This window comes from Myotis davidii, unplaced genomic scaffold (assembly GCF_000327345.1).
Source record: "Myotis davidii unplaced genomic scaffold, ASM32734v1 scaffold249, whole genome shotgun sequence".
NCBI lineage: Eukaryota > Metazoa > Chordata > Mammalia > Chiroptera > Vespertilionidae > Myotis > Myotis davidii.
This window is the reverse complement of record NW_006300367.1, coordinates 2,214,284-2,233,955: the sequence shown is the minus strand read 5'-3', so window position 1 is coordinate 2,233,955 and position 19,672 is coordinate 2,214,284. Positions and strand designations below refer to the sequence as shown.

The 19,672-nt window shown below is 42.8% G+C and overlaps 1 protein-coding gene across 1 annotated transcript in view; it reads right to left on the bottom strand.

Moving 5' to 3' along the window:
* Window positions 1–19,672, bottom strand: part of CNTNAP5 (contactin associated protein-like 5) — an 866,926-nt gene that overhangs the window by 500,359 nt on the left and 346,895 nt on the right. The window contains exon 4 of the mRNA XM_006776823.2: window positions 134–281. Within this exon, the coding sequence (XP_006776886.1) occupies window positions 134–281 (148 nt within the window). The remainder of the gene's footprint in view (window positions 1–133; window positions 282–19,672) is intronic.

Sequence of the window (19,672 nt, the reverse complement as noted above, 5' to 3'; positions counted from 1 at the left end):
TGTTTATAGGCTATTAAAGCCCATAGAATATGTAAACCGGTTGAGATTGCCATTCTCCATGTAGATAAACTGGCACTGTGTGGATAGTGCCCTCCCAAAGACACCAGTGCTGACGGTCCACGTGGGTACTTACTGTAGGAGCATCCATAGACCTCAACCCGCATGCCAATCTTCCCACTCGGGTTCCACTCCAGGGGCACAAAGCGCACAAACCGGGCTCTCACTGGGTGCAGCAGCCTATGGTGCATCACGCCGTCTGCATTCGTGTTCCCAGCAAAGGTCTGCAGAGAGAAGAGGCCCAGTGAGATCTGTCACTCGTGGGGTGTCTCCTTCACATGCCAGAGCTCCAGGGGAAGCAGTGCAGACCCACTCATGTTATTCCACCAAGCCTGCCCAAGGACATTCTCAATTCCACAGGTATTTCAAAGGAAATCAGACGGGGCTGAAAACTCTGCATTATATGTTGTTATATGTTTTTGGAAACACTGTACATTATTCTTTTATCCCGCCCTCGGTTTTATCAATAAATCAATCCTAGCAAGTCATACGATGTGACACCTAGAAGCGTTAGAAAGTGGGTAATGCAATGAGGCTTTGATATCCCTGATGCTCATATCACTGTGGGATGGGAAACCACCGGCAGTGCCCTCTTGAAGGAACGGCATTTTTTAAGTAATTGTTACTAATAATTGAGGGCAGTCACTATGCTAAGCACTTTCCATTATTACCATTTTCCAGTTAAAAACAAAACAAAACACTGACGCCAGAAAGAAAAAAAAAGGGGGGGGGAGGAGAAAAGTCTTCAAATTATCTATTTAGTTAATACTAGTAGTGGGCCTGTGACCCAATGCCAATGTTTTCCTATTCCTAAGCCTGTGGGTTTTCTACAGCCCCAGACTCTTCAAAGATTCTAGGGTGACTGTTATTAGATGGGAAACAGGAGGATCCAATTTTTATGTAATTCCTTTCCCAAGTTCCTTGTGAAATTTAAGCAAAGGAACATAAAACATGGAAGCTAAAATTATACCTCCCAGCTTTCATTTGAATAAATGATTTCTGGAGTTGAAATTTTTATTTTCTCATTAGGGTAAAATATGCACAACATAAATTTTACCATTTTAAATTCTATACTTCAATGGCATTTAGTACATTCACATTGTTCAGCCATCCATCACCACTATCCACCCACAGAACCCATCATTCCAATTGTACGTGCCCAGCTAGCACACTGTTTGCTTGCTTTCTTATCAGTCATCATCTGCCTCTTTTCTGACTCAACTATTCACAGCTAAAGCCTGCTGGCTAGTACCCTTCAAGCCAACCAGTAAGTAAAAGACCCATTGGTTTCTCTAATGACCAAAGTGAACACCAAGTAAATGCTTTATCTATTTAGTGAAATCTCTTTTCAAAGACCCAAAACTCAACCTGGTGTATCTTTAAACACTTGTGGATCTAGGACACCTTGAACAATCTGACATTTGTGCTGCATACAAAACACATACTAGCTAATAACTCTGACATTACACAATTGATATAATCATTAAAATTACAAAATGACTTATGAAAAAGCCACTTCCTATTTTTCAGCTGTATCTGCAGCAAAACCCTTGTGGAAGCGAATGTATTGGTGGAGAGAAATTCCTCAAGATTCAAATCTCACAATCCACAGATTTCTCAGTTTTTCCCAATTTCTCTTTATCAAAAAAAGAATATCTTTATTTGGCAGGCTGGTCCTTCCATATGTCTCACTCCTAACTTTAGCAACTGACACAGGTATAACATTCCCTCAATCCCTTGCTCACTTAGGAAGGACTCTTCCTTATATAGTTCTTTTTAAAATTCACTTGCACTCATACTTCTTTGATATATACAGGCTTTCTTTTTATTTTTGGTGGGGGGGTGGGGCATGATAGTTCTGCGATTTTGCATTGTTTTGGATAGAGTGAAGGCATTTCACATTTTGCTACAATCTAGCAGGAGAGCCTCTCATTCCTCTGGACTCCCTCAGTCACATGTGCTATATCCCATCCCCAGCCCTGTGAAGTCCCTGGGTCAGGAACATCTTTTACCAACTTAACTTTCAATGGGGTGATAGGGAGCCCTCTCTGGGTTCTATCAATTAGTAGACTGAGTGCATTTTAAACTGATATTCAGGTCCTGGTTGCATATTTCCAGACAAAATACTTATTTTGTGAGCATGGAGTCCTTTATAGGATCCCTCTGCTCATGCATTGTGTGTTCCAATGAGAGGATCCTGAATTCACATCTAAGGGGACAATATCCTGGATGATTATATAACATTGTTCAATCAACTTAATCCTCTGTCTTTCAGTCTTTTAATCATAAATTTCACAGTTTCAAAAATCCCCACTAACCCAGGGCCTTATCATTTGCAGTTTCATAGTTTCACAGTTTCATGTCCAAGCAGACCCAAACTTCTGAGATCTCAAAGTGTGTAATGTATGGTCCCAGGGCCCTCCTGGAGCTAGAAGCCTACAATCAGCTCAGAAACATTAAAGGCGGTGGCAGGTAGAGCATAGAGGAAGCTAAGACTAAACTCTCACCAAGTTCACCTTCTGACAAGATCAAAGACAAGCACCACATAGCAATGCAGGAAGCTGTAGGTGGAGATGAAAAACAAGGAAAGATCTTCTCACTCTCCTGTGAATTCCAAGGCCCTGTTGGATTCTTTAAAGCTAATGCATACCCAAGACAGCTGCATGGCTGCAGTAATTTAACAACAATACAAATGAGAGCTGAGAAACAATGAAGACTGACAATTGTTAAAGTAGGAAACTGTTATCGTATTATTCTATCTCCAGCAAAAATAACTTTTAAATCTAAAAAAAAAAAAAAAATCAAACAACAGCAGTATGTTTTATAAGCAAAAGCTGAGATAGTTTATGACCTATAACCTGCCATTAAGAATTGCCAAATAAGCCAAAACCGGTTTGGCCCAGTGGATAGAGCGTCGGCCTGCGGACCGAGGGGTCCCGGGTTCGATTCCAGTCAAGGGCATGTACCTGGGTTGCGGGCACATCCCCAATGGGAGATGTGCTGGAGGCAGCTGATCGATGTCTCTCTCTCATCGATGTTTCTAACTCTCTATCTCTCTCCCTTCCTCTCTGTAAAAAATCAATAAAATATATTTAAAAAAAAAAGAATTGCCAAATAAGTCCTACAATCAGAAGAAATTGATGCCATATAGAAATTTCAGTGTATAGAAAGGAATGAAAAGCACTCAAAGTGGTAAATATGTGGGTAAAAATGAAAGACTAGTTTTCTTTCCTTTCTTAAACATTTTAAAAGTCAACACATAGTTGAAATAAAAATAATGTATTATGGTATTTATGACATATGTAGAAGTAAACGTTTGTCAACAAAAACATGAAGGATGAAATTTAGGATAAATAAAATTATATTATTAAAGGCCCTAGCATTATATATAAAACAATATGATATCGATTTGAGGTAAACTACAATAAGTTCAAGATTCATAAAAATAAAATAAAAGGTAAAGTCAAAAAGGCAATAAATATGCAAAGATGAAATGCTGGAAAACAACAACAAAGAGCAAGAATAGTCTTGGTCTAATATAAAATAAGGCAGCAAATGAGAAAAAATAGGAAAAATAACAGGAAAAAATAATAATAAATTTTACAATAGTATACTTAAGCTTACCCTATTGATAATAACATTAAAAAGTTGAGTGCAATTCCAGTTAAATGGCAAGTCTAGATTTTTTAAAAAGACCTGTCTGTGAGCTTTCTTTTTTTTAAATATTTTTTATTGATTTCTTTACAGAGAGGAAGGGAGAGGGATAGAGAGTTAGAAACATCGATGAGAGACAAACACCGATCAGCTGCCTTCTGCACACCTCCTACTGGGGATATGCCCACAACCAAGCTACATGCCCGTGACAGGAATCGAACCTGGGATCCTTCAGTCCACAGGCCATCGCTCTATCCACTGAGCCAAACCAGTCAGGGCCTGTCTGTGAGCTTTGTATGTGATACTCATCTATATATATTAAAGCCAAGCTACTGGAATGACGGAATGACCAGAATGACAGGTCACTATTATGTGCACTGTGGCAGCCAACCAGCCTGCTTGGGGCCCTGATTGCCCTCCCCCCCCAACTCCCTGTAGCCCTTCCCCCAGGTCGGCCCCACCCCCAACTGACCCCCCTATCACAGTTGGGGTTGGGGCAGGCCAACCAACCTCCTGTGACCTGCCCGGCCAGCCCTGCCACTGATCCCCACCCCTCACTGGTCCGGCCCAATTAGTCCCCATCGGGGAAGGCTGGCCGGACCCTACTCATGCACAAATTCATGCACCAGGCCTCTTGTTTTTTAATAATAAATAAATTGACAGGTTGAAAGTAAAAGGATGGGAAACGATATTATGTGAAAATGGTAGGCATAATAAACCTGAAATTCCTCTATTAATATCATACAAAGTAGGCTATATACTGCAAGAGACAAGAAACTTTTTTTTTTAAATATAAAGGGTCAATTTATCATGAAGACATAAAACACTAAATGCGTAGGAAGGTACATTAGAGATTCAAAACACAATGAGCAAAAACTGACAGAAACAAAAAAGAGAAAAATCCTCAGTTTTAGTTGTCTTTAAACATTTTCAAGAATTGGCTAAATAAATGGAAAAAAATATCAAAGGTATAGAAGTTTCAAACAAGTCTGTCAGTGAAAGTAGCCTAATGACAGTCCGTGCAGTATGTGAGGGCACAACCGCACATTCACCTTGTACAGGGGGACATCTCTAAGAGAGAGCGTCTTCCACATGATAACGTCTTGGTGAAACCAGACAGCTTGTTACCTAACCACAATTAAATTACCTTAGGAACTGATACTAATAAATTACTTAGAACATCCTCAGATATTTGGAAGTTAACCAACACTTCTCTAAATTAGAAGAAATCACAATGGAAATTTAAAACTAGTATGAATTTAATGGTGATAAAAGCCTCGTATATAAATGTATAGAACACACCCAAAGCAGTCCTTAGAAGAAATGTTTGTGGGTTTGTTTGTTTGTGTGTGTGTGTGTGTGTGTGTGTGTTTTACATAGGAAGAAAGGAATACAATTAAAAATCTCAGCTTATGTCTGAGATTTTGAAAAACTGTAAATTGAACTCAGAATATTGGCAGACTTGAATATTACTCATTACTCAATAATAAATAATAACAAACTACTGCAACAAAACATGACGCTGAGCAGAAGAACCAGCCCTGATGGCGGCACACTATGATGGTGCGCATGTGTGCAAAAGGGAACAACCAACTCTGACGTGAAAATCTGGTCAGTAATTGTCTTGATGATGAGAGGCAGAAAATGACTGCAAAGAATGTCCGTTGATGTATTTCTGCACTACGGACCCCTTCGGGGATGTCTGACTGCTGGTTTCAACCCAATCCCTGCAGGCCAGGCTGAGGGACCTTACCAGTGAAAAAATCTGTGCAACAGGTCTCTAATATGCATATAAGATCTTTGGTTAATCTCTTTCCACCCTCCCCCATCCCCCTTCCCTCTGAGATTCATCAGTCTGTTTCATGTTTTCATGCCTGGGCATTGAGCATCTCCCCGCTGGTGGTCAGTGTGTGTCATAGCTACCAGTTGAATGGTCGAATGGTTGGACGGTCACTTAGGCTTTTATATATAGAGATAGTTGCTGGAAGCCAATTCTAGCATGTTATAATTTTAAGAGTTTCATCAAAAGATTGATGGAACTTGGGGACTCAACAAAGGCTGAGTCACACATGTAGAAACCTGTTGGGAATGGCTGATGGCATTTCCCCAAACCTGAAAAGGGATAATTGTTGGCTGCCAGACAGCTAAAGGGCATCTTAATCTACATGTTATTGCCTCCTACTGGCCAAGCACCTGAACAGCCATAGGCTAATTCCCCCATACTGACAATGCTTGTGTATACCCTTTGAAGTGTATATCTCTGCCTTGCCTCAGGGAAAATTGTGTTAATAAAAAGCATGGGGTCCTGAGACAAGGAGAATTTAGACTTTAAGACCTAAGACCTAAGACCTGAGAATTTAGATCTTGGATCTTAGCTCCTTTAGCTAAGCTACTCTGACCCCCAAATGCCTTTCAAAATTATGCTTCGTCTCTGGACTCCTATTTAATCTACACACAGCCTTCTCCAGATTTCCTGAACTCTTCTTGATGCTGGAACAAGAACCCCAGCAGATAGTATCCTTGTAAGATAGGAAATGTGTGTTCTCTTTATTTCAGAGATAAAAGAACTTAGTTTGGAGAATTTAAATTAGGTTATAAAAGTCATAAATTGATAAATTATAAAATTGGGATTGGATGAGAGATTCTGATTAAGGTCTAGTGACTCTTTTATTTCATTCCTGTTATCGCCCCATATGCCAGGTTTCTGAAACCAACCAAGTAACTTCAGTGGCACAATAAGAGCTACCATTTGTGACGGTCTCCTCCACACCAGACACACCAGGTCCCTGCATGCTACAGTTCCCTGCACTCCACTCATCCCTCAGCAGGAGGTATCAGCCAACTTCCACACTGAGGAAGCCCCTCCACTCCCACCACACACATGTTTAACCTTCTGACTCTCAGGGCACTTTACAATTACATGGTCGCCCAATGCAGCATCCCCCACTCACCAGCAGCTCTGGAGATTAGAGAGGTTATTTCACAGCCATGTTAGATACACTACTTCTTAGAAGTCTAATTTTCCCCTCAGCCTCCCTCAAACAGTGTCTTGCTGAATGTGGGCACAGACCACCACGCAGTCTTGTCATGAGAACAGTGTTATTATTTTAAGATGTCATGGATCTGGTTCTTGACAAAGCTGTTCATCGGTTTTGTCCCTGTTCAGGAACCGGGTGCAGAAGTCAGCCCCCTTCCCCCATTCCGGCCCGTTAGTTAGAGAATCCTGAGGGCCCGAGTTCCGTGTGCCTGTGGAGGTGGAGGAGCAGGCAAAGGGGCTTTGGGAGCTTCCTCACCCTCAGCATTTAGGGCACACAGAGCATGAACGGAGGCCGCAAGTCAACACGCAGCTGCTTCTTCTAGGGCAGTGGTTCTCAGCCTTGGCTTCACATTAGAATCACCTGGGAATCTTTTTTAAAATCCTGATTTCTGGGCCTCGTCCTCTGGAAATTCTGTTTCTTTGTTATGGGGTGGGGCCACAACATGAGTAACAAAGAAACAATTTCTGGAGGATGAGGCCCAGAAATGAGGATTTTAAAAAAAGATTCCAGGTGATTCTAATGTGCAGCCAAGGTTGAGAACCACTGGCCTAGGTACTAAACAACATTGGCCTTATGAATGGAAGAACCTGTGGCCGTAATGAAGTGGCTGTTTTTTTTCTCCCACATTATTAGGCAAGTAATAGGGCAGAAGCTGTGAGGCTAAGACGGGAAGATCGCTGGTACTTATCACTGGGGAGCGGACTGGGTTAGCTGCCTCCAGAACACCTCACTGGGTTCGATTAATACACCATATGGAGACAACCCGCACTGATGACTTTGACTGGCAGTGAGATTGCAGGAACCCAGGTGCCACAAGATATTAGCAATTTCCCTAATTACAGTCTGAATAATAAATAACAGGTGCAACAGCCAACTTTTGCCTCAGTAACCAAACGGAAAATATCAGGAGTTCTCAGGGAGACTCCTGTTTCAAGTCTGATGCTCTGCAAACCAGCCATGCTGCCTGAGGGGCTGGTGCCAGGGAAGCAGCAGAGCGGGGGTGGGGGGATGATGGGCCCTGGTGCCAAGCCTGCCCACCTGCTGACCTGCCCAGTTGTCCCCTTGGGCCACTGAAATTCCCTTGGGGATAAAGATCACATTTATTGCAAACTGGGATGTCCAGCCCAGTGCCTGGAGCACAGCATTTCTTAGAGGTATGCTGAAATGGCAGTTAGTAATGAAACCCACATCTGTGTAGTTGTTTCAAAACCAATGAATTACAAATAGCATCTGAACACTGCTCACAGTTATTCATGAGTTGCTGGCTGATTGAATGAATAAGCAAAGGGACATACTTTTTCTGAATCTTGGTTTTCTTATCAGGAAAATGGAGAAAATAAATTCTCGAGGGCAATGGTAAACCTTATATTAAATCTTGCATGCAAATGAGATTGCACATAGAGATTCTCACCAGTACAGACTATGTTCTAACAGAGAGACGCCAATACTTAGTTTGCTGTAAAAATCTCTGTGTGTGAGTGTATGCTGAAGCTGTGGCTTATTAATACCCTCAAGCTCCAGGCAAGGCATTTATCTGTCAATCATACTTAAATTTTCTGAAAGACATTCAAAGGAGTCTCCCCAAATAAGAGTGCAAAATAAGTTAAAAATGGACCAGCAGCCCAGAGCTAATTATAAATACACTTGTCTTATTTAATAAGACATATTTAATAAAGTGGAGGGTAATTAATGTGCAAACCACACAGTTAAAACTAAAATTGATAAATCCACTCCAGCATCAATGCTCTGAAAGGCTGCACAGGTGTCTGTGCCGAGATGGATTTGACTGGCACTTGCAGACAAGAAAACGGGAGCAGCAGGTATTGGCACTGGGCACTGTTGATGGTGGAGAGAATCACTAAAATGATCCGGTGCTAAAAGGGAAAAGTGACTACTGGATACTTTTTTCTCCTCTAACTGGTTCACGGTGCAGGCGTACGTATTGCCTTATTGCCAGTGCATATGTGGGAAGCACATGTACCTGTGACTCCTCAGCGGCAGTTATTCATTTGTTTAGAAGATCACCCAGAACTTGAGAGCCGTGTAAGAATGGCCCCAGCTCTCCGGTTTGACCCTGATCGTTGGAAAAGAGGGTAACTGGTCTATGCCCTCACTACCATAGCTCCTCCGCCTGGGATGACCTCCAGAGTGGAAGAAAACTCACGGGTTCAGGTGGCGCTGAAGAAAACCTCTCCTTTCCTCTGGCTGTGAGCCATGGGTTGAGCCCACACTCAGCTGGGGCCGTGCTCTGCAGTCCTGCACTGATGTCCATCCTCCTCTCTTGGGGCTGCGTGCTCTTACTCTCCTGCCCTGGGAAGGTATCATTGAAGACACACCTGTGTATTTGCCTGTCTCTGCCAGTAAGAATGGCTGGCAATGGGCATTAACGCTTCCTCATTCCCATCGAGCCCTGACACGAACCGCGTTATACATGCATTCTGTTACCCATGCTGTCATTTGATCCTAGTCTCCCTGTCCTGACCTTGGCTGTCAGTCATCCTCCTGAAATGTGGTTAATATGTGGCTGGATTGGGAGATGGAATCCTAAATAAAATCCTAATATTGGCCAGTTGATTATTTATTTGTCCATATTAAAGTTATTTGTGGTGCAAATCTCATCAGATAAAAAGTCTCCCAACACTACCAAAGTCTCCTCCTCACACATTGCATGGGTCCCTGCATATTTCGAGTGAAGGGATGTAGTTAGCTTGACAGTAACCAACAGAGGATTGCACATAATGTCCTCAATTCACATCCCACCCCACCCCCGAAGCTCCGTGCTGCCTGAGCCCAGCACTGCATCTCCGGCGGGCATCCTGGCTTCTCACAGGTGCAGCACCTGTCCCTGGGCAGCCGGGCCTCCATCTCCTGTTCCTCATCAAGCTGCCTACATCTCACTTTTCCTGCTCATTCTCCGTTAGATGAAGCCGTGTGCTCCATTGTGAATTAAAACTGTCCTGTCCATAATTTCAGCACAAATAGGGTTCACTAAACCCTAGTGCACTTAGACGTAGCACTAAGAAAGGGCATTGGGAAAGCTAGTTTAAATTCGAAGTTAAGGCTTCTCAGATCACCATCAGCCTCCTCTCACTGAAAGCTTTACAAAGAAGTATCTTTGATTTAAAGGAAGTTCCTGGGTGAAGTTGCTCAGTGCTCTCCCAAGAACAATAGACACCTGTGTGTACAGTTACACTGTCAGCTTCACTAGGACAATTATAATGTCTGGGTCAGTTCTTGCTAGAAAGTAAACTATGAGGAGCTAGTCCTGAATGACCCCGGGTATGACCCCTCAGCTAAGTAGAGGTGTGACTGGATGAGCCAGGGCCCTGCCCATTCACGGGGACACTGCACGTGAAGGCACATTCGCTTATAAAGAAGCAGATGCCAGGACACCAGCATCCTGGCTATGGCTGTGTGTGTTCGGAGGCTCTGAGTCTTGTGAAATTTCTGTTGTCAGTGTAAGGGGTAATAAAGCAAGTGATGACAACAGTGTCATATATTTGTTTCCATCTCTGCACTGAGAGTTATAACACCAACACAGATGGCAGCTGGACCATATGGTCCACGACCGGGAACACGGAAATACCCACTTAGCAAAATAACACTTTTCACACTTCACTAAAGCAAGAAAGAAACAATACCTCCGCTCTTCTTCACTTTCTGAAAAATAAATAGAAAGCTTCCTGAACTTCTCTTGGATGAACCTGGAACTGAGCATGGGAGATGAGAGGAGGCCCCACCTGCTATTATAGGACCTGGAGTGAAGGAGACATTGGACGAAGGCTGTGCCCTGAGCTGGAGAGAGTCTGACTGCTGCATCCAGGGCAAAGCCATGGGGCAATGCGAAAACACTGTCCAACCCAGGAAGTGCCGAGCGTGGGAGCTGCTATATCCACAATGCAATGGCTTTCATCGGTGGTGTTGCCAACTCCTTTTCCCCTGCCCAGCACAACCCACCCTCCACTCTTGCTATATTTTTCTTTCCAAATTATTCCCACTTTGCATGTATATCTCTCTCCACAGCACTGCATGCTCCATGGGAGAAGGGCCTTATCCTAGAACAAATGAAGGAATGACATGCACCATTGGTTCCCCTAATCGGTGTTCATTAAGGGACCCTGTTATTTTTTACTAGAGGCCCAGTGCAGAAAAATTCAGGCACTCACGGGGCGGGGGGATGTCTGACTGATGGCTTAGGTCCACTCTCCAGGGAATCGGCCTTAAGCTGGCTGTCAGACCTCCCTCTGGCAGCCCAGGAGTGGGCCTAAGCCATTAGTCGGACATCCTCAGTGCTGCTGCGAAGGCAGGAAAGGCTCCTGGCACCGCTGATGTGCATACCAGCCATGAACCAGCTTCTAGATGAGCGGTGCTCCCTCTGTGGAAGCACACTGACCACCAGAGTCAGCTCCTATGTTGAGCCTCTGTTCCCTGGTGGTCAGTGCGTGTCATAGTGACTGGTCACTCCTGGTAGTTCTGCCCTTAGGGTCAATTTGCATATTACCCTTTTATTATACAGGATTTTTCCTGGAGCATCTTGAAGGAACCATGCTCCATAGAAATGTGAACACTAAGTCATCATGAAGGAACTTCGTGTTCACAGCTTTTGTTGAACAAACCAAAGATATGAGTTTTAAGACATTTTCTCAATGAAATACCATTAACTGAAGAGGGAATTGAAACAATATTACATACTAGAGTTCCTTCTACTACCACAGTTGGCTTTAATGCTCTTAATTCTAGACTAGAGCCCTTTCAAAGGCAAATCCTGAGTCAGATTTCAACGTGTGTAGTTAAGAAACCCTGTGCCATCCAGACCCTCAGAAACTATCTGAGAGGAAGTACCAGGAATCCGTGGGCAGCACACACTGTCCATGCTGCTTCTTAATGGCAACCAGTGTGGGTGCGGATCCATTCTTGACCCCGCAAGCCACTGCAGACTGCTCTCACATTTAATTGAGCAGAGAATAGGATAAGCCTGATGCTTGTTCATCCTATGAGGGCCAAGGGATGACTATAAGTTCTAGAATGCTCATCGTATTTCCTCCACAGAGCTTTTCTAGCTCATTTTCAGATATCAATGTCTGTACCAGCACATGAGTCTCAGTTCACCTGTCATGAAAGTAGTTTATTTTCTCCTAAGATAATTTAACTTCCCTGAATGGAAACCTTTGAGGTAATAGCAGATTCTCACTGAAGATGGGAAAACCATAGAATCGTGTGTCTTTTTTTCTTCATTTTCCTGAGATTTGGATCTCACACTAACACTTTGCAGAGAAGACAGAAGCTCAGATGCTCACATTGAGGATCTCTGCCTGAAAAAATGTGTGTCTGTAGCACATAGTATGCCCAGGTTATCATGACCTTCCTCTCCTCTCCATCACTCCTTTGGTCCATTTCTGCTCTTAGCTGACTTTCAACATTTGTCTTTTAAATTGTTAGTAGCTAGAGCAATGACCCTCCCTAGGAAAATCTGCATCTAAGTTTTTTTTTTTTTTTAGAAATATTTTTATTTTTAAATATTTTATTGATTTTTTACAGAGAGGAAGGGAGAGGGATAGAGAGTTAGAAACATCGATGAGAGAGAAACATCAATCAGCTGCCTCCTGCACACTCCCTACTGAGGATGTGCCCACAACCAAGGTACATGCCCTTGACCAAAATCAAATCTGGGACCCTTGAGTCTGCAGGCTGACGCTCTATCCACTGAGCCAAACCGGTTAGGACATTGCATCTAAGTTTTTAAAAGGAACATATGAAGCACAAAGGAAAGAAAAAGGAAGGGAGGGAGGGAGGAAAGAAGAAAGAAAGTAAGGAAGAATGGTAAGAAGGAAGGAAAGAAAGAAGAAGAAAGGAAAAATTTTACATACTAAAATAATTAATTCCCAGTGCTAGTTTGTCCAATAAACCATGATAAAATGCCTGGATATTTGCCGCAAGCTCTAAGTTCCAGCCCAGAGTTAATGAAAACCTAAGTAACTATCTGGTGTATGGTTAACCTCCCTTCCTCCCACCAGCACCTTCATCACCTCTTCCCTGCATCACCACAATTGCCTCTGCATAATCTTTCTCTCTCAGTCTTCCTCCATCCAATCAATATGAAAAGAGAGTCCATTGCCTTTAAGATCAAGGAAAGCATTCTTAGTATACCTAGGAAAGCTCTGTTTTTCAAGCCACCTGTCTTTTCTCTCTGTCATGTCAGCAGGCAAAAAGGTCCCTCAAGCAAACCAGCTAACCATTTTTTAAGGATCTTCTCCCGTGGGCTCTTCCCAACTGTCTTTAAGCTGGTGACACTCCATGCTTATCCCTATTTTCCCTTCTGTCATAGCAACCCCCAAAAGGCTAGAATGTATGTGCTTATGGTGGGCTCCTTTAGACAGCAGTCACCTTAAGGAACTCTGCCCCCAATAAGTGTGTGTCTCTAGCACGTGGCACAGATTATGGCACAGAGAAGGTGGCGAGCGCATGGCTTCTTCATTTCCCTTATTCTTCCTCGTCCCCTTTGTGAAGTGGTGCTGGAGCCTGGGCTGCTGATTCAGTATGCTGTTGCTGGGCTTTGGAGCGGGGCACCCTTGAAAATCACCTCCCATCATTATTTTATGTGTAGCCAAAGGCCATTTGTATTATCTTTCAGAATCTTGGCTTCTTTATCTATTAAATTGAGATAATAATTCATATGAAAACAATCTCATATTAGAGCTTGTTTTATCCAATAAAATCCCCTAGAACTATATATTGATTAGCTCATGTCCAGTAGTTTGCAACAGTGTCTTCCACTGCTGAAATTAATCATCCTTCCAGCTGCTCTTGTGCATAATACCAGGGAGGGATGCATGTTCCGTATCGAATGCTGAGGATTAAGGCTGGGTAACGTGTTTGTGGAGGGACACTCAGGCTCTGTTCACACTTTGCTTCATTCCCAGACTTAAAGATGATCTTCAGACTCTCCAGCTTGATAATTCCACACTTGGCTCGACTTCAATATTTGTCAATATTTGAACCAAGTCAAACAGAGTTCCTTCGCTTGACATTCAAGGCCCTCTAAACTGGTCCCATTCTATTTTTTTACTATTATTATTTATTTGGCAAAGCTTCCCATGTAATTTCAAAAAATATTAAATAGGCCCAATTAGTTTAAAACCATTCTGTTTTATGAGTCTTAATTTTCACAATCCCTGCATGCACTGTAAACTCCCCAGACTAGGTTATTCACTGTCACTTACTTTTGGGCTGTGACTGCAGCACTTTGGGATGGAGTTAGGAGGATGGACTCTGGAGAATGTGGGAAGATGCAAACCCTTGCTCCACCACTTACTAAAAGTGAGAACTTGGACAAGTAATTAGCTTTTCTGTTCCAAAATATGCCCAATTTTAAAGTGTGGATGGTAGGGCATTTCTCAGGGGATTGTTCAGAAGAGTGCGTGTGTATGTGATGTGTGTGTGTATGTGTTTGATGCCACGCTACATGTATTACATTAATTAGACACTTGCTTGGATATTAGTTAAGACTAGTTCTTGCATGGAATGCAAAGTTCTGGCTAGCACAGCCTATGGAAGTGTAAGGTGATACCATTGTTAAATCCCCATGTTTTGTTAAAGCATGATTATTCGTAAGTTTGTGTTAGATGCTGAGTGTTTTAAACATTCTAATTCCCCATGAAACAGAAGGAAGGGAACTGGTACTCACTGGATGTAGATTATGGGCCAGGTACATGTAATCACTTCAGTCCTTGGCACATCACATGTTGTTTCTGGGCTTTTAGAAATGAGGAAACTGAGACCTAGCACCTAGCAAGCTCCCTACGATGGGGCTTGGAGTTGAGCCCAGGTCTGCAAATCTGTTCACACGGCCACTCCCTGCTGCTTAACAGGAGCACACTCCCCCATCCTGAACTGCTCTCGTGCATTTTTTCTAACTCCATTTCAGTACTTAATACTTTAAAATTTATAATTGTGTGTTCCTATCTTCAGAGCAAACACACTTACATATATTTATCTGATAACCTCCACACTTCTTTAGCATCATGTAGTCAACAAGTGTTAAAACCTGCCCTCACCCTGCTCTCTCCTTTCCCATCTGTGTCCATGCCTTTGTTTTATCAGCAGATATGTTTGCTTCCTCTGTAAGAGTCCATGTTTCTTAAATAAGTTTAATTTTTGGAAGATTCTTTTACCTCAGCATTTATCATAGGGTAATGTATTTTAATGCATATTTTGTTGACTTAATAAAAAGTATTTTAACTAAAGGACTGACATGACGTGAGACCTTGAGCTTTTATGGAATATCGAGCTTAGTCTGAGTTTGTCGAGTGGAGTGTGGGGAAATGTGTGATTTCCCTAGAGGCAGTGCAGTCCAAAGGAGGGTGAGATCCAATCACATACCACATGGGTGTGATCTTGTCTCCATCACGATGGGACCTGGTGAGTCACTTGTCCTCTCTGTGCCCCGTCTCCTCTGTGAAATGGCATCCATCAGGCTGTCACAAGGGCGGAAGGTGAAGGTATCTATAAAATACTTCATGAGCCCTGCATGCAGCGCTTGCAAATTGCAGGTTCACTATTTAGCCGTTCCTGCTTTGTTCATAGGTCACCTGCCAGGATAGGGTCAGGATGGGCTCAAGTTATCCCTAGGAGTCTCTGCCCTCTCCGCCAGGGATAGGTCTGCTGGTCCAGTGATGCATCCTTCCTGTCTCCCTTCTTTCCATGCTCTTCATCTCTCTTTATGGTGAGAGAAAGCACATGATGGCTGCAGCAACTGAGTATTAGAAAGGTTTCAAATATGGCTGAAACCTCCCAGGAGGGTTATCTGATTTAATCTGAACATTTAAACCATGGTGGCTACAAGCATGGAAAGACTATACTCTAAAATTAACTGCATTTTTTATTCATATATCTAGAGAGAAATTAAATATTTGTTTTGTGAAAAATAAAACATGGTGATTCAGTGGGCCCCTTGGTCTTGCCAGTGTAGAGCCATGTGCCTGCTGGGGTGAGCAGAACCCAGACAAGGGCGGGTGCAGCTGCCCTCCAGGCCAAGCCACAAGCAGGCCTGTGCCTGGGCTATGGGAGGGTGCACCTGCCTCCTTTCACAGGCCCCTGGAGGCAGCTGAGGCCATCGTCTGCATCCAGTTTTGAAGCACAGGAGGTCTTCTCAAAGACCTCCTATGAAACAGTGTGGGGGCCTCTGCTGCAGAGTGGTGTGGGGTGAAGGAGAGAGATGCCCAGCGGGGCCCTCCAGGAGGTGCTGAACTGCATCTGGGCCCAGGATCTTCAGGATGATATTTTTACTTATATGCCCAAGCCTTCCTCTTATCTTCAAACCTACAATTAAGTTTTACCTAGTCTTTAGAGCATTACTAGAGGAAACTGTCTTCCCCTGAGGAACCTGGAGAAACAGATCCTAATCCTATATAATAAAAGCCTAATATGCAAATCGTCAACTCGGCCAGGAGTTCAACCTGGGGTCACAGCCAGGGGTGGCAGCAGGAGGCCAGGGGAAGGGAGGTGCCCTGGCCAATAGCTGGCAGCTGCTAAGGACCCGACCAGTGTACAAATTTTGTGCACTGGGCCTCTAGTACAATAATAAAGGCCATGACTCTTGGCTGAGCTGAAGAATAACAGCCAAGGTGACTGGAAAGGCACATGCATTCCTTCATGTCTCAGAAATACCTGCAGGCCAGGGCAGGCATGGAAATGAAGGCTGGACAAATGCCATTTGGAGGTTAAAGGAGCTGTGCCATCTGAAGACAGAGAGCTCAGGGGTGTGACATGCACAGGCTCTACAGCTGCTACTAAATAATACAACAGTAAAAAAGCATGAGGGCAAATGTAACACAACTACACTCATTTGAGGTCTCCATTCTTGTGGCTAAGTTAATTTATTAGATAAAAAATAACAAAAATAAAATAAGGTAATATTTGGAAACAGGTTACAAAGCAAACTAAAATGCAGAACAATGATTAGGAGTGTCCCAATGATCTAGAGTGTCAGTCTAGATTAGTCTCAATTGTCTGTACATACCTGTGTATGTTTAAGGAAGAGGTCTAAAAAGCATTAGACCAAAAGTGCTTCCTCATAATTCCTCATTAACCCCAAAGCCAGTTTTTAGTGCTTTCTTCCTCCCTCCGCCCCTCCCTCTATCCCTCCCTGCCTTTCTTTTTTTCTCCTTCCTTCCCTCCCCACCTCTTCTTCCCTTCCTCCTATTTCTTTTTCTTTTGGCAAAGAACAACAAAATATAAATAAAAGTCAGTGTTATTTGAATGTTATATATAGGACACAAACCTGGAAAATGTCCAGCAATAGCTGGGCCCACAAGCTCTACTTCTCCGTGATGCAATCTCAGCCTCAGCCCCCAGTGTGGTTGTGAAAATGCCTAAGAGCTCTGTCTTCTTTAAAAAGATTTTGTATTGTGAACATATTGAGCCATTTAGAAATGCCATCTACTTAACTCATTCCCAGAGACTTTTAAAGACAACTGGTTTAAAGGGTTAGCATTTTTTCAAGTGTTTTCCTTTTCAAGGCAATCAAAGTCATTTATTCCCACCATTGAGGATAATGGTTGAGAATATACCATTTTATCATGTTTAGATTATTATACCTTTTCCTTGTCAGCTTTTATAGTTCTCCATTTCTGCTAACAATTCTTCACACTAAGCTATATAGTAAGTGCTAATTGGCCTTTTAAAAATTTCCCCCGATAAATATCTTTACCCATCACTCTAAAGTTCATGGGCTCAAAGCAGCCTGGAGAGAAGTCACTTTGCTCTGTTCCTTCACCCACATTCCCGTCCCTCTCACAATTCTCACTGCGATCCATGTTTCACCCCTTGCCCTTGCCTTTTCCACCTGTCATTCCTGGTGTCTGGTGTCCTTGCTGTTTGTGGTGAAAAGAAAATGTGTTCTGGATTCAGGAGACTCACTAGCCCTGTTTGGATTTTCTACACAAGGGCTAAAACGGGAGATTCAAGATATTACAAAGGAAGGCACTGGGGTGGACTGCAAATAGCCATCTTCCCAGTGTAAGGACAATTACTGGGCAGGGGGTGAGGGAGCTGCTCCCCTCATTCCCTTTCTCAAGCACAAGTGACTTATATGCTAATATTTTAAATACATGGGAACAGACAGGCTCTTTTTAGGAGAATAAATTCTTCTGCTAAAGCAAAAACTGTTTATAGTGGAAGAATGACTTCATTCTGTAAATAACCACGTCCTTAGTTAGCTACTGGGTGAGCCTGAGTTTCGCCTGCTGCATTGGTATTGAAAGCTGGTAGTAACTGCCTCTGAGGCTATTAGCAAAGACTTTCCCAAGCTTCTTTACTTTCCTTCCCTGCTATTCCTACTTCAATGCTATGAGATCTGAATCTTACTTTGATTCAGATACAAGACACAGCCTCACATTCACATACCTCAGGAGAAAACTGTTTTCAGGTCTCCATTGTTCCATTTACCTACAGGAAATGAGTTGTAGTAGTGCCTTCTTTGCATTTCACTGGAGCTCTGGAGCCTTATTCATAAAAGAATTCTAATTCTAATCCCTCCTTACTTTCTTAAGCTTAAAAGAAAAAAAAAGTTCTGGTATCTGGACCCCTTGTGGAGCTCACACCGAAGTATAGATCTTCTTAAAAATAGCAGAAAGTGGATATTAACATGAAATGCCATGCTCATTTATGCACATACAAAGTGCCACGCTCCCATGCCAAACTTTATAATAATATTGATTGCACATTCAACTTTGAATTACACATACAAACACCCACACATACAATACACACACAACCCATGTGCATATTCTAAAGTTACAGCATCCTGGTATTTTACTTATTTTATTATTTAATATTTAGAAAAAGCAAAGGGGAGAGAGAGACAGAAGAGGAAGAGAGAGAGAGAGTAACTTCAGCGTGAGAGAGAAACATGGATGGGTTGTCTCCTGCAAGCCCACTGACCAGGAATTGAGCCCACCATCTTGTGTTGTAGGGGAAGATGCTCACTCCAAACAACTGAGCCACCACGGCCAGGGCCAGCACCATGGCACTTTAGCACTTCTGTTTAGACAGATTTTGAGGAATATGAACGGCATTCATCACAATACAGAGAACCATGGCCCCATCAGCTCCAACGTGACCCCTTCTCTTCAGCACTTCCCCTTACCTGGGATTCCTAAATGTATTTATTGATTCATAAATAGCCATTACAAGGGTTTTCCTGATTCTGGGCCATCATTTATTTCCCCTTACTTTATATTATTGTTCCCACCTCTGCATTTAGAGATAATATTTAAAACACTTTGTGCAGCCACTGTGGAAAACAGTATGGAGTTTCCTCAAAAAGTAAAAAGAAAAAAAAAAAATGGAACTCCCATTTGACCCAGTAATCCCATGTCTAGGACCATATCTCAAGAAAATAGAAACATCAATGAAAAAGGACATGTGCACCCCTATGTTCATAGTAGCACAACTTATAATAGCTAAGATTTGGAATCAGCCTAAGTGCCCATCAGCAGATGAGTGGATTAGGAAACTGTGGTATCTCTACACTTCTACACTGCTATAGAAAAGGGGAAACTCTTACCATTTGCGACAGCATGGATGGACCTGGAGAACATTATGCTAAGCAAAATAAGCCAGTCAGAGAAAGATAAATATCACATGATATCATTCATTTGTGGGATATAATGATCAACATAAACTGATGAATAGAAATAGAGCCAGAGCCAGAGAAACACTGAACAGACCTTCAAACCTCAAAGGGAAGGAAGGGGAGGGTTGGGGCGGGGGTTAAGAGATCAACCAAAGGACTTATATGCATGCATGTTAGCATAACCAATGGACACAGACACTGGGGCGGTGGATGCTTGCCAGGGGTGGGAATGTTTGGGGAGTCAATTGGGGGAAACGGAGACATATGTAAAACTTTAGCCAAAAAAAAA